This window comes from Gopherus evgoodei, chromosome 4 (assembly GCF_007399415.2).
Source record: "Gopherus evgoodei ecotype Sinaloan lineage chromosome 4, rGopEvg1_v1.p, whole genome shotgun sequence".
In the NCBI taxonomy this organism is placed as follows: domain Eukaryota; kingdom Metazoa; phylum Chordata; order Testudines; family Testudinidae; genus Gopherus; species Gopherus evgoodei.
In genome coordinates this window covers 143,314,261-143,330,394 of record NC_044325.1, presented here as the reverse complement: position 1 = coordinate 143,330,394, position 16,134 = coordinate 143,314,261, and the positions used below count along the sequence as shown (strand labels likewise).

The 16,134-nt window shown below is 41.6% G+C and overlaps 1 protein-coding gene across 5 annotated transcripts in view; it reads right to left on the bottom strand.

Moving 5' to 3' along the window:
• The window catches only part of SRGAP2 (SLIT-ROBO Rho GTPase activating protein 2), a 255,349-nt gene that overhangs the window by 106,424 nt on the left and 132,791 nt on the right, over positions 1–16,134 (bottom strand). For all 5 annotated transcript variants that reach the window (XM_030561620.1, XM_030561623.1, XM_030561619.1 and 2 more), the window contains one exon: positions 8,537–8,729. In XM_030561620.1, the coding sequence (XP_030417480.1) occupies positions 8,537–8,729 (193 nt within the window). The remainder of the gene's footprint in view (positions 1–8,536; positions 8,730–16,134) is intronic.

The following is a 16,134-nucleotide window of genomic DNA, read 5'->3' as shown; positions in this document are numbered from 1 at the left end:
TTTTACGTCACCTTAAAAGGATAGCCTTAAACATAGGCTTCACTAACAGATCATGTAGCCTCATGTAGACAAGGTCTCGGTGTCTAAAGAGATTTGATTTCCTCAACTTTTGCACCATTGCTAATACTGGTACAAATCATTGAATCTTGGCCAACAGTAGGATTCCTAGTGCAGGCAAGGCACTGACAGCCTTTTAAATTGCTGCTAAGAACATTTCCCCCTTGAGACCGGGCTTTTTGAATGCCTCCTTGAAGGGAAAAAAAAGTCTTTTCTTAAGTGGAAATTTTTCTGTCTCCAGCACCCATCATTCAGTAGAACTCTGTTCATCCAATGGTTTTTCTCTGTTAATCAACAGAAAATGACATGGAAGCCTTTGTTTTGGAACCTCCTCCATTTCCACAGTTGAACAGCATTTGCAAACAGAAGGAAAGAAATCAGAGAAAACAATAGGTCACGTGAAATCCCAAACATTCACAGTTTACCTTTAATTTAAGTTGGTATTCAGTATTAAAAGGGACTTTCATTTTCTGTGGGAATGGAGATGGAGAATAATATTTTATACCTGAGGGGCTGGCGACACAAGGACCAAGTGCTTCATGCATATTGCATGGAACTATAGAGCCTGCTGAAGACAAAACATTTCCAAGGAATGGAAGTTACTTTGGACCATGGGTCAGTGTAACTGGTTCTTGGACCAGTGCCAGAACCATAGTACTGATGGACTGAAGGATCAGTGACCATTTTAAAGTCTGATATATACAATTCAGGCTAGAAACTGTTGATCCCCGCCAGTAGAATATGGGAATCAGTGTCCAGGTGTATATATAGCATGCTTATAGATCTAGTAAGTGATAGATTTTTCAAGTCACAGCATCATGATTATGATCTTACTAATTCTCCATCTCTCATCAATTCCAACATTAATGTAGCAGCTACTATCTTTTGAATCATGATATCTAGCAACTAATGCTCAACTGTCTTCAAACCTTAGAACTTAGTTTACATGGTATTCAGGATTACTCCCCCTTCTGCACAGTGGCTGCTAAAAACACAGTGTCAAAGGCAGGGATGCGAAACAAGGTAGACCAGCGGTTCTCAAACTTTTGTACTGGTGACCCCTTTCACATAGCAAGCCTCTGAGTGCAACCCCCCCTTATAAATTAAAAACACTTTTTGAAATATTTGACACCATTATAAATGCTGGATGCAAAGCAGGGTCTACAATGGGGGCTGACAGCTTGCAGCCCCTGATGTTAACAGCATCACGACCCCCTGAGGGGTTCCAACCACCAGTTTGAGAACCCCTGAGGTACCCATTAGAATTATGACCTATCAGGGCTAGAAACTGACAAAATCTGAATTTATACCAGGAAAATGGAGTTCCATAATTCTTCATGTGTGCAGCTCCACTGGTGGTCACAATGATAGAAGATTTAGTCTAGACAAACCTCCTGAACCATGACTGCATCATCTAATCCTACATGGGGCAAGGACAGGTGATACAGTGGTAAAATACCATCTGCACACTCCGTGTTTCCACAAGTCTCCACTGGTGGAGAATGATGTGTCTTAACTTTCTAGGTGTAGACAAGATCACTGAGTAGGCCAATGCAACCAGGATGAGAAATCAAAAAGATGTTATTTCCAATGAAAAACATTTTAAAAAGGACAAAATATCACTATGATCATAATTATTACTTAAAATCCATTTTAGTTTAATGCTATTTAATAGTGTAGTCATCTAGTCAAAATATTTTCCCAAATCCACCCAAAAACTTGCATTCTCCCCTTTAAAATTAGTAACCTCTGAAGATTCTGAAGACCTAAAATTATGTTTCTCTGTAAATTGCTGATTCAAATCAGTGTCTTAAGAAAGGCTTCCTGACACTGCTCATGCTCCTTGTAAACTCAAAGAATTTCGAGCATTGACATATATCCTTACTTTCCAACCCGCCTTCCAAAGAGTCCAGTTATGAACATCTGTTGTTTACAAATGCTCAGCCTGAAGGCTGCCAGACTTGTTCTGCATCCTCTACTTCAATACAGACGCTGCCAGAAAGTCATCTGAATTTCATGCTGGGATGTCCTGGCCATTCCTCTATTCAGCAGTTGACAATTGATGCTCGGCATCCTACTTCTGAAGATTATCCTGGTTCTCTAAAGCTATTTTATAATCCTGTCTTAAAATAGTTTGCAGTCTTATATTTGTTTAGTCTTTTTTTTATTTATTTAATTTCTCCCTTGAAGAAAAATCGCTGAACGTCTGCAATGCTATTTATATAGTCTTCATGGTATTTGCTACTCTGGATGAATGGGCAGATCAAATCACAGAAGATCCAGAATTTTGAATGTTAGACTGAAAGGTGTGAGGGCCGAGGGTCTGAGAACTTCCACAGTGGTTGGATGAACCATTCGGTAGTTGGTAGAAGCTACGCTCTGCATTTTTGTCATGCTTATGTTAAAGAACCTTAAGACTGAAGGCCAGTCACAGCAACATCTGCTGCAATGCATGTGGAGAATGACTAGTGTTCTGGGTGCCTCGGCTTCTGAGTACCCAAATTCGGATGACTTAAAGGGGCTAAATTTTGCAAGTGCTGAGTATCCACCTTTTGAAAGTCAGGCTCCAGCAGCTTAAGAAACTGGGCTGCAAAGGAAACAGCTCTTATTTTTGTTTTGAACATTACATGATCTAAGGGAATATCTAGCAAGGGGTACTAAAAAGTGCTCACCAAATAAGTAACTCTAATACAAATATTCTCGCTCTTCAGTCTTCTCTACCTGAAATTCCCCTTTAAAGAGGGAAAAAAAGTCAAAGTTGACAGCTCCAGGAGACATGGACTAGTGGTTAAAAGCAAGTGAAATCTAAGTTCTCTTTCTGACTGTCATCAACTCATGCGCCACCTTGGTTAAGTCAATCTGTGTCACTGTTTCCCAAGCTGTAAAATGGGGACAGCTACCACTCACCTTGGTAAACCACTCAGATGCTCCCCAGTGACGGTGGTTATATAATATTGCGCAAACACATACACAACCCGTTTCAATCCACCACTGTCTATTCATAGCTTATTGCCAGCAGCCAGGAGTCTAGGTTTCAAAATATCCCCTAAAAGGAAAGGAGTAGCTGCCTCAAACCCAAGCTCATGAGGTGGCCATGTCTAACAAAAACAAACCCCCACACACCACACACACAGGTCTGCACTTCACAGTGCCCACATCTAGTGCTCTGTTTTCATAGGGCAGTGTGAATGGTGGCAAAATCATTTCAATTTCAAGGCTGAAACTTTGGGCCTGCTGCTCTTCCTGCAGCATTCCATTACATGAACCCATGTACAATAACTTGGCAATTACATGGTAGCTTTTGATTATGGAAGTACATGCAAATTATAGGATAATTGCCTGACAAATTTCCTCCCTTGTTTGTTTGAAGTTTGTTAGGCCATCTAAAAATTGCCAATGGCAATTGCAAGTGACATGGTAACCTGCCATTGAACAACATGCCATCTTGTGACATAATTACCATGTTATATGAAGGAACGTGCTATTATTGTGTATATTTAGGGTTCTGCCCTCTCAATTACAGAATTGCCACGTGGTTGTGTGTCCTGGAAAGTCATGCAATACCACGGATATTCACCAGGACAGAAGGCCTGAGAGTTGGATTTGCTCAGTCTTTTAGGAAGGTTTAGGTTTGAACAGGACTTGAAACATCTGTATAAAAAAACTTTTGACTAAACTCCATCTTCACTGTTTAGAAGAGAATAGTGTTTGTGATAGTTAATTATGCTTTGAACTCAACCACAACTAGCAAGGCTGTAACCACAAAGCAGTCACTCAAAAGGCTGAGTTACAATAGCACTCCATTAAATATTAACTACAGGTGTATTCAGTGCTTGACACCCGGCCTGAAAGGGGGCTTCTAGGAGGGAAGATGATAACATCTGTGTCTAACGAACAACACTCATTCAAGGTTCTGCCTCATTTAGATTGATCATTTTTCTAAATTTGTCCAGCAGGACAGACTCCTCCTCCATGATATAAGGACATTTATGTCACGTTGCTATTGAGTGATGTGCAATGTAACATGGCAGTGCTGCAACAAAACATGGCCACATGGAGACATTCTACTCTTGATCCTGGTAGCATTGCTTGCACAAAGCAAGACTATATAGACAATTAAGATGATGGCACAAATAGCCGAATTCAGTCCATTCAAAATGCTGCTGGTAAAGTTGCCTCACCTTTGCAGCTCTGACTGACTGATTCTCCAAGTTCAAACTCTTCAGTGGATTTCCCCTTGCCTATTCCTCGGGTCATGTTTTTGCCCTCCCTTCAAGGCCCACTCCTGTTATTGTTTCTTTTAACTCTTCCTTTGCGAGCCTGTCAGTTTTCTAGTTTCTCTCTTTGTAGTCGTCTTCTTCCATACTGCCCTGTACATCCAGAGCAGCCTCCTCCTCCCAATGCATCAGGAATGCTTCTTCAAAACGCTTCTGTGAAGCCTTTCAAAAATAAATTTCTTTAAGACTTCTATATCATGTCAAAAACTTATTCCCTTATCTGAAAAATGGGCATCTCATCCATTTAGTCTACATCTAAGACAATAAGCTAATGGCAGGAAGTGGATCTAAAGTTTTTAAAGATCCAAACATCCTCCTCAGCCTCAAAAGAGTAACAGTTGGTAAGTGGCTAACCTAAACCCATATTCCCTCTCCCTCTTAACCATATACAAGGACTAGGAGACCATGTGCCCAGTAGTTACAGCAAAGGATTGGGCTCCAAGTCCCGGCTGCTAATCCACACAGAGCCAAATAGTCTCTATGGTATGTGACCTCAGAGAAGTCATTTCAGTTCACAGTGCCTCACTCAGTCAACCTTAGGAAGACTGTTAAAATGACACGCCCCACTGAAAACCACATGTTGCATCTGTACACAACTTGATGCAAAAACAAAACTGGTTAATTTTAAAGGGAGTTGATTTGAAGATAAAGATGCTGTGTCTGAGGAGAGACTTGAGATTTTTTTCTAGCCATGTTATTCCCTGACCCTACCATCATCAGAATTCCTGTCTCCTTGCTTTCCTTCATATTGCACAATTCTAACTAGGACATCCCACAGCACGAGACAATGCTTTAACTACTAACTTTTTCCCCTGATTCTGCTATGCACTGTTGAATAGTTTGAGAGTGGCTGCAGTTCAGTGGTAGGTTAAGCTATTACAGTACATCTAGGTCTAAATCATGTAGACCTCACAAAAGATAAAGCTACCATGTGAGCTTTATCTATTGTGACCAAGAATGATTGCAGGATTTAGTCTCTGGTGTTGCAAGTGCTTTGGGATGCTACCCATGTATGCAGTATTCAAGACAGACCCCATCCCCTCCAGTCATCTACTAGCCTTGAGCATGGTGCCTTTGTGCATTAACCAGCCAAGTGACTGAGCCTGCAGGATCAAATGTTGCTTGCTCTCTTAGGTAGTATTTTTAAGTATTGCTTGCCTTAACATCTACAAGATAGAATGATGGCCAACCAAAACTATACAAGAAACTACCCAGAACAGGTTTCAAAACATATTTCACTGCTGTGGCCCCAGAAAACCATCCATATCTAGATTATCCTCACTGGAGGAGTAAAGGGGAAAAATAACCCAAAGTCTGACCAAATTTTTGCCCTGAAGACTGCCAAGTATGCACTTCAAACAAACTACTATAGTGAGCACAACAAGTTCCAAATGGCCAGAAGGCTTCCCACTGAAAATGCTCTGCTCCAGCCTGGAAAAGTCAGCGTGAGAGAAAGAATGACCAACAGGATTCCTACAGCCAGCCTTAACTATGGCTACAGGATGTCAAGTGAAAAGCTAAACTACTAAGTTCTGAGAACATTTAGGATTACACCTTGAATTGCAGCTGGAAGAGGGATGGGCACTCAATACAAAAACATGTGAAGATGTTATGTGCTAATAATTCATAGATTATTAGGGTTGGAAGGGACCTCAGGAGATCATCTAGTTCAACCCCCTGCTCAAAGCAAGACCAATTCCCAAATCCCTAAATGGTCCCCCTCAAGGGCTAAACTCACAACCCTGGGTTTAGCAGGCCAATGCTCAAACCACTGAGCTATCCCTCCCCCCAACTCCTGTTGGCCTGTCCAACTCCGACTGGCTGCATTCTGCACTAGCTGGGGCCTTTTAATCCTTTTGTCACTAGGCGAAACTGCTCTTTATTTTTGAAGAGTTATTAGAAATACAAAATTAGGCTCTTTAAAAAAAGATCACATGCACCAAAACCACCTACTGCAATACTCTGCTTAATACCTTTGAACAACAAACAGTGCAGCATCATTTAGGACCCTGCTGGATTTTTATTAATCACTCCCACATAAAAGAGCCAATCAAAGCCTCAAACAAGAGGATAGCAGTGTACACCCTTCCAACATTAGATTGTTAATGCAAGTGCATTTCCTTTGGGAGGTTTTATACCATCATCATTTAATATAAATGTATCTTCTCAAATTTCATTGGCAAAACAAGAACAGTCTAATCAGGATGTAGCAGAATTAATCACCATTCAAGACATGACTTTAGCCCATTTTTAGTGGTGTCTGCAGAAAGCACACAGCTTTCAGTTCCACAAAAGTTTTTACTGCTGCTGGAAAGGAGAGAAAAAAAATCTTCAAGGCACAATTATGGTTCTATAAATACATAGAAAAATTCTCTGGCAACCTCTGTTTAATAGCTCTGCTTAGAGGTCAGACTTTGTGGGTGATATAATGCAATGTGTGTTTTAATGAGGATGTTTGCATTAAGTATCAGTTTGGCAGAGAACAAAAGGTGAGTTACATCAAAGCTGTATTAAAAAAAGGAAATCAAAGGGTGACTATTTAACGGCTTCCAGAAAAAGCTTTCTAGTATAAAAAGGAAAATTGCTCCCCCACCAGCAACGTGTATCCCCAAATACAGCAATTAAAAAAGCCCAGTAAAAAGATATAATGCTGTGATCCAACCCTGGCTAGAATTTAAACAAACTATTTTGGGTGGAAGCAGATCCAGATGGATCCCTTCAGAAAAAAAAAAAAAAAAAAGCTCATTTGTCCAAAACTGAAGTGATTCATATGCCAAGACTACTTTTGCCTGGAGTTGCCACCACAGCTGCTATCTTGATAACAAAACATGACAAGCTTTGTGTATGTTGGGATATCAGCTGCAGCAGCGCCATGCAAGAAAGCCAGGATAAGGGACTCCTTTGTTCTGATGATCTGGCCACAAGATGGTCTCCAAATTTTAAGCTGCTCTGCATTCTCTGCATTATATAAATTTGTGTGCACACTCCCACCAGCATTCCAGCACTATGCCTATTCATACTCTAGCCTAAATAATAGTTAATAAGATGAATAGACATTTTTGTCTGATGGCAGAAAGGAAAATATCAGTGGTTCGTCACATCAAACCAAGTTCTGCACATGCTGGGTAATCCCACTCAAGCATCAAACTCATCACAACACAGGGCGGGGAGGGAGACAAGCAGCCAAGGAAACATGTTCAGGGCACCAGAATGTGATGTTTTAATCAAGTGAGAATAGTGCAAACCCTGATCTAAAAACAAGAGCTGCACTACAGAAGCAACTAAAATAACCTGGTCAGAACTGTATTGGATTGTCCTGTTTTGCATGTTGTCTTCAACTACCAACTCCCCAGGTAGGGACTCACTTGTTTGGGGCTCTTCTTCAAATCATGTAACACCCTACACACCCACATGGATATATAAGTGAAAAATCTTCTCTGGTTTCCTCCCACTTCATGTTATCATGGTAGAATCAAAGAAGCCAAAAGTCTTTTACAGACTGACCTGGATCATATGAAAGCTCCACTGGAGACTCATACTTTGATCTGACACACAAATCTAGCTGAAGGATTTTTAACCTGCCATCACCTTAGTATCTAGGTACCATACACAAAAATTTGGATCATCTCCTCCAAACAAAAGTAGCATTAACTCCACCTCATCATCGTTTACGCTGCTTTCTTCCCAAGGCCAGGATCAAAAAAGTGATGGCATTGCAGAAATAAAGGTTTTCTTAGGAGTATACTAATGCCCACCCCTAGAACTGAGGAGTTTTACTTAATGGATTTTTAACTAAAGAGATATAGCAAACACAATAAATCCATACTATTAGAAAAAAAGTATTCCCTTAATAGCCAAGATAAATGACAAACACATTTAGAGAAGAGCTCTGATTCTGCCCTTCACTTTACACGTGTCAGCTCCCTCATTAAGTTATTCTCTATTTTCCACAATCCACCATTCCATTCTACCAGCAATAGTTGTGCTAATCCAGCTAATTAACACACACATAAAAGGGAAACTAATTTTTTCAAACACACGCCTGGGTCACTTGGGAGAATAAGGATTTTCCCCTTTAAGTTCCTAACAAAAGGGACATGCTGCCCCCTTACGTCCCCCTGCCACCCCCCAACATTCAATATTTCAGCTCTCTCCTCCCATCCCCATACCCAGCCTCCAGAAGGAACTTTGCAAAACTCTACTTGAATTGCTGGTCTTTGGTGCTCCTTGTTTTAGCCAGGAATCTCTCAGCCAACTTCTCCAAGTTCCTTGAGTAATCCATCTCGATCTCTGCCTTCTTGCGGAAGAAATCCTGCAAGTCCTGAAGTAGCTGGACCCGAAGCTCGCACTGTTGATCGAGGCATTTCAGCTGCTCAATGAGTTGGGTGCGAATCTCTGAGCAAGGAGAGAACCGAACAAAATACCAAGTGTTAAATAGAAGCCCAACAAAGGAAAACCAAATGATAAAAGTTACTTTGTAAATCAAGGTTAAAAGAGCTCTCCCTCCCCACCAAAAGATCACCAAAAGCATTTAATTAACTGTATCCATAGTTAGAAAATGGTTACAATTACCTTTAGGTGACTATGGCCACAAGATGAAAGTAACGCGATCTGGAACCCAATACTGTATACTTACAAGCAAAGCTCTGCTGCTGATAATTTCATCAATCCTATAGGTCAAGGACATATCTGGCATTAAGAAACTGTCATTTCCCAAAAATGTCCTCAATCTCAGCCTGGATAAGGACTGCAAAGCTGCAATCTCTCCTCTTCCCTGTGCCTCAGAAAATCACTCCACAAAGTCTCTCAGTCTAACTCCTTCGCTGACTATTCCTGAGGCAAAACCAAAGGAGCTGTGTATCTTTTGGGTATTCCCCAAAGATACTAATTTGGGATTATTCAGTTAAGTGCAGTTAATGTGCAGCCTCCATTATTAACACAGCACCACCAAACTGATAAAAACCCTGTTAGGAGGAGCCAATCAGACAGCATTTCCACTTGGACAAAGCCTCCAAAAGTAACACTTTCTTTTAAAAAAGGCTCTCTCTGAAGAAGGTGTACACACATGTATGCCATCCATAAGCATGTGCAGGTACAAGTGTTCTTTAATGCTGTTTATGAAGCAATACCAGTTTGCATTTATATGGCATATTTCATTTAAGATTTCAAGGCATTTTACAAATGTGAAATCAACCCGTGAAGCTTTTGGAGATAGGCTGTTAGTCTCATTTTACTGATGGAGAAAAATGACACAGAATGGCTAACGAGAAGCCCACATTCACAGAGTGAATCAGCTTGAAGCAGAGATGTCTCAGTCCCTTGCTTTAAAAAATAAATAAATAAAAATAATAATCGCAACTGGCAGTTATTGAGTTACTAGGAGAATATTTAGCTTCCAACTCTAGCAATTAACACAACAAGAAAAATAATAAAATATGTACTTTCATCTGAGGATCTCTGGGTGCTCAAACATTAATCAGAGCTGCCTATTATCACTTGTGATTTGCTGCTGCTTCTTCCGAAGCGTTGAAAAAAACATGTTGTTCCAGGACTGAATTTAAACTGCAATGTAAGTTAGCAAATGAAGTACTTAGCATTCAGGTCTTCTCCATGCACAGCTTTGTTTATGCCCATGGATTGCACGGATGCAAAGCTTTATGATAATTGTCTTATTTTGGATTGTGGTTGGAAAGTACTTATTCCTAGAATTATCCATTTGAAAAATGTTAACATAAACATTGAAATAGATTAACAAGACCATTTTTAATGGCACTACAGACAGACAAATTAATAAACTTAAACATTAGAGCAACCAGCTTTGCTTGCCTCCCTGAGCACATCTGTCCTCTTGTCACTGATGGAAACATACCAGCACTGACCACTTTACCCTGCCAATGCACCACAAAGACCAGCAGGACAGCGTGAAACAGGTCCATGAAATTCAGTGGTAACTCTCAAGCAAAGTGATCATGCACCCTTATTTGGGGGGGCGGGATAGAGGGAGAAAGGGAAAACAGTGGTAAGGGGTTCTGTTTCAGGTTGCTGTTTTTTTCCCAAAAAAAGTCAGGATATTAGTTAATTTTTTCTTCAAGTTATGTGATAACTTTGTGCTCTCAAATTTGAGTTGACCTTTGTAAAAGAGTTAAAACTGGAAGTCTTGTTTTCCTGGCAGTTTACCATCCAAGGCAATTCAGAACACACAGTTCAAGGAGCAGGTAAAGAATGTGATTCCTCCCAGCTCTTCTTCTCCCCAAAGCTCCCCTCTCCACATAAATGCTACATGAGGGCAAACCTGGTCAACTGTAATTTTTTTCTGGTTGGAGAACTCATGCATCTTCTATCCCTCTGTCAGAGAAAATAAAATTACATGCAAATATGCAAACTTATAGTTGTGCGCATTTATTTTCCGTCAAAACACCAAGCCGCATTCATTCCTTCAGGCAGAGGAAAGTGTCCATTACATCTCCCTGTCCTAGTGTGGCCTGCAACAACACACAGGATGCGGTTCACACTCTGGGGCCATGGCTACACTACAGAGTTGCAGTGCTGGTGAGGGGGTTACAGTGCTGCAACTTAGGATGTGGTCACACTTGCAAAGCACGGCCAGCGCTGCAACTCCTTGGTTGCAGCGCTGGCTGTACACCCGGTCGAGCCTCGGGTGTAGCGATTCCAGCGCTGGTCAGCAAGTGTGGACCCCACCAGCGCTTTTATTGACCTCCGGGGTATAAGGCGGTATCCCAGAATTCCTGTCCACAACAAACCGGAAGAAAGGGAGAGCTCGGAGTTCAGCCAAACTGCTTATTTAAAAAACAAACACAGCTCCTGTTTGCTGAGCAAGCGGAGGCAGGCAGGAGAATTACTTTGGAATGTTCACAGCTGTTTGCTTAAAGAGAGAAACAGCACAGCTCACAGGGCAGAGGGGGAGGGGGAAGTCCATGTTGAGCAGATACTTATCTGGTCTGACTGCTATTTAGGAGTACATAATTTGCATTTAGTGAATGAGAGAGGGGTGGGGGAAGGGGGTCAGAACTTTTAAAATGATTGAAGGTAGGCACTGTGTGTCTTCCAGTCCTTGGAACTTGCAAGGCAGGGAGCTGAGAACAGTGTCAACTCCAAAAATCCATTGTCTGTCTCCTCCACGCTCCCTGTCACATTCCACCCCACCCCCCTCTTTTGAAAAGCACGTTGCAGCCACTTGAATGCTGGGATAGCTGCCCACAATGCACCACTCCCAACAGCACTGCAAATGCTGCAAATGTGGCCACACTGCAGTGCTGGTAGCTGTCAGTGTGGCCACACTGCAGCGCTGGCCCTACACAGCTGTACAAACACACAGCTGTAACTACCAGCGCTGCAGAACTGTAAGTGTAGCCATGGCCTGGGAAAGGTACCACTGCCACCTGTTCTACAGTCAGGGATAGATTCCATTTCCATCAGGGCTGCATAGAAGCCAAGCCAGGGGAGACCACAATGAACAGGCACACAGTATTCTTTTAAGTGCACACCCATGGGCTTCTTGAAAAAGGCCACTGAAACCATTCATGCTGTCAACCGTGGAGTAACCTACATAAGCCATGTTTTTAAAAACACCTTACATTTTATATCTCCTGCAAATTTGTGATACCCTGCTGCACATTAATTCCCACATGGCAGTAACATTTCAGGATTTACAGGGGTTGGAGGAAGCAAAACACTTAACACTAACACAAAATTTACTAGCAGTTATTTAATGGCTGACACTCGGTCTACACTACATTTCTTCCCCGTTCGGCTTTCTCATTTACAAAAGCAATAATGAATTTGCTGAGCTTTGTATGCATGATGAGCTTATTAATGTGCTATGCAAATAGACATCTTTTCCATCTGTGGCTTTGTCAGTAAGACTGATACAGGAATGAAGGTGAGCCAGCTATATATAATAGACTGAGGAACAGACTGAGCATTCCATAAGGAATGTGCAGTAATTCAGTGTTTCCTTGGGGTAATGAATCAAATCAATCAGTCTCCTCACCACTTAACCTAAAACTCATTTGCAAGTCTGCCATTCTGATATAGAACATCCTGCAAAGCCAACTGCATTAGTGAATTTCTCCTCCTCCCAAGTAAAACTGATGGTCACACACTGTCAGGTGCTGTTGCTATGTGGTAACTAAGGAAAGACTCACTGATTTCAATGAGCTTTGCCTCAAGCTCTAAACCTTTAACAAAGTAAAAAAAATCGTAGTTAGCACACACACAGGTAACAGAGGCACTTGAAAAGTAGATTCCAATCTGTGTCCCAGTAAAAATGGCACAAGCATCATGCATGCAGCAACTCAGTGGCATGCAATGGGTTCTATTAAAGGTGGAGTAGACAGTTGTATGGGTTTTTTTTGTTTGTTTGTTTTGTTTTTTTAAGTAAGAGGGTTTCTATTACCAGAGCATGGGGGAGGAGCACAGCAGTGCCAAGTACTTCCAGAGCAGGGGGGGTCTCAAACTTCATTGCACTGTGACCCCCTTCTAACAGAAATTACTACACAACCCCAAGAAGGGGGACTGAAGCCTGAGCCCTGCTGCCAAAGACTGAAGCTAAAGCCTGAGTCCCGCTGGCCAGGGCTGAAGCCCTCAGGATTTTGCTAAAGCCTTAGGCAGTGGGGCTCAGACTTGGGCTTCAGCTCCGGGTTCCAGCAAGTTTAACGCCAGACCTCGTGACCCCATTAAAATGGGGTCGTGACCCACTGTGGGGTTCCTGCCCACAGTGAGAGCCGCTGATCTAGAACCTCGCCCTCCTTCAAATGCCCCAATTTTAGAGGGCTCTATCAAATAGATTTTAAAATTATTTGTTAATTACTCTATTGCCTGTAGATGCTCCCTCCAAATGCTTGGAAAGGAAAATGCCTCTTCCTCCCTATTTTTGTAATATTTTTTTTTTTACATTTAGTGCAAATTAGTGATTTTCTTCACCCTATGGTTCCAAAATAGTAGTAAAAAATTAAAATGGCATATTCTGTTTATGCCATTATTTATGCACCAAGTGTCCTATGGACTGCAGCCCAGGTCCTGACAGGTCTGTTAGTGAACTGATGCTCCAGAGACTCAAGAGAGTACTGACAGTGGCTCAAGTTTCCCTTCAAGTTTTTTTTCTTTTCTTTCTTTCTTTTTTTTTAAACAGCAGTGGAAGAAAAATATATGTTTCCAGTTCCATAAGCAGAGCCAATTTAATAGGCAGAACTGCAAGGTCTCAATGCGTGGATGAAACATGCTGTTTGAAGGAGGAATTTAGGTTTATTACGAACTGGACACCCTTTTGGGGAAAGGAAGAGTCTATACAGGAAGCTCCAACAAAATCAAAATGGAAAAAGACTGCTAGAATGTAAGGGCTGGGGAAAGACGACAGGCGTGTAGGAGCACACAGTTCAGACATACGCATCCCTTAGGGAAGGATTTATTAAAGGGGATACTCTATATCCTAACAAAGAGGAGATGACAGAAGTTGATAAAGTACAGGTAGGAACTGAAGAATGGAAAGAAAAGGAAATAAAGAATCCCATTCAATTACACCACATGAAGGCAGACAACCAAATATTGACAAATCTGATAAGTGTTTGTATACAAATAACAGAGTAGGTCACACTGGTGGGAAGTGGCACTACATGTGAAAGAAAGCAATGGCAAATATACTAAAAACCTTAAATGAATCAAATACCACAGAATCTCTATGGATAGAAATTCCATGCATTAATAAAGGTATACCACCACCAAGCAGGAATATAATACCAAGCATCTGACAGGTCCTTGACTCTGACTGAAGTGCTCAGAGAGATTAGAGATCCTGCAAAAAACAGAAAACCCAATAATAATGGATAAGGCTATGGTTTAGACATAGGTGTTTTTTTAAAAAGTCATGGACAGGTCACTGGCAATAAACAAAAATTCACGTCCCGTGACCTGTCCACGACTTTTTACTAAAAATACAGTGATTTAATCTTGAGGTCAAGGGGGAGGGTCACTGGGGAGGGGGGAGAAGAGGGCTCTGTGACAGACACAGAGCCCTAATAATTGGGGATTTCAACTAGTTCCAAACTGTCTGGTACATGTCACCTTAGGATACGATGCAGAGAAAAATGTATTCACCATTAATGACTGCTTCCTGGAGCAGTCCGTTATGGAATGCACCAAGGGAGAGGCAGTTTTTCATCCAGTCCTAAGTGGTGCACAGGATTAGGTATAAGAGGTGAACCTAGCTGAACTACTCAGTAACAGTGACCATAATGAAATTAAATTTAACATCTTTGTAGGGGGAATAATTCTGAAGAAGCCCACCACAGTTGCATTTGATTTCAAAAAATGAGGAAGCTAGTTCAATAGAAACTAAAAGGAGCAGTCACAGGAGGAAAATGCCTGCAAGCTGCATGGAAATTTTTTTTTAAAATGCTATAATAGAGGCTCAAATTATATGCATACCTCAAATAAAAAAATACTAAAGAGGACCAAAAAAATGCCACAGTGACTAGACAGAGTAAAAGAGGCAGTGAGAGACAAAGACATCCTTTAACAATTGAAAGTGAAATCCTATTGAGGAAAACAGAAAGGAGCACAAGCATGTGGACACAGGTGATCTAGTGGATATAGTGTACTTAGACTTTTAGAAAACCTTTGACAAGGTCCCTCAAAGGTTCTTAAGGAAAGAAGGCAAGCCTGGGATGAGACAGATGGTTCCCTCATGGATCAGTAACTGGTTAAAAGCTAAACAAAAAGGACAGGAATAAATGTTGTTTTCACATTGGAGAGAGAGATAAATAGCAGGGTCCCCCAAACATCTGTACTGAGACCGCTGCTGTTCAACATATTCATAAAGGATCTGAGAAGAGTGGTAAAACACCAAGGTGGCAAAGTTTGCAGATGATACAAAAGTTACTCAAGATAATTAAATCCAAAAAATGACTAGGAAGTGTTACAAAGGGATCTCACAAAACTAGGTCACTGTACACAGCGGCAGCTCCAGGCACCGGCACTCCAAGCACGTGCCTGGGGCAGCAAGCTGAGGGGTGTGCCCTGCCGGTCCCTGCAAGGATGGCAGTCAGGCAGCCTTCCGCAGCTTGCCTGTGGGAGGTCCGCCAATCCTGCGGGACCGGTGGACCTCCCACAGGCAGTACACTGAATTCGCGGGACCGGCGGACCTTCCACAGGCAAACTGTCGAAGGCTGCCTGACTGCCATGCTTGGGGCAGCAAAAAAGCTAGGGACGCCCCTGACTGTGCAACAAAATGGCAGATGAAATGGTATTGATAAACCCAAATCAATGCACATTAGAAAACAATCCCAACTATACATACACAATGGTGAGGTCTAAATTAACTGTCACCACTCAAAGATCTAGGAGTCATTGTGGATTGTTCTCTGAAAACATCCACGCACTATGAAGGGCAGTCAATCAAAAAGCTAATAATGTTAGGAACCTTTAGGAAAGGGATAGGTAACAGCACAGAAAATATAATGCCACTACAGAAATCCATAGTAAGCCGACATCTTGAATACTGCATGCAGTTCTAGTTGCCCTCTCTCAAAAAAAATGTTAGAATTGGAAAAAAATACAGAAAAGGGCAATAAAAATTATTAAGGGTATGGAACAGCTTCCATATGAGAGATTAGCAAGACTGCAACTGTTTAGCTCAGAAAAAAGAGACAACCCAGGGGGATAAGATAGAGGTCTATAAAATCATTGTGTGAAGAGAGTGAATAGAGTGTTATTTATCCCTTCACATAACGCAGGAATCAGGGGTCACCCAATGAAATTAGCAGGAAGGTTTAAAACAAACATA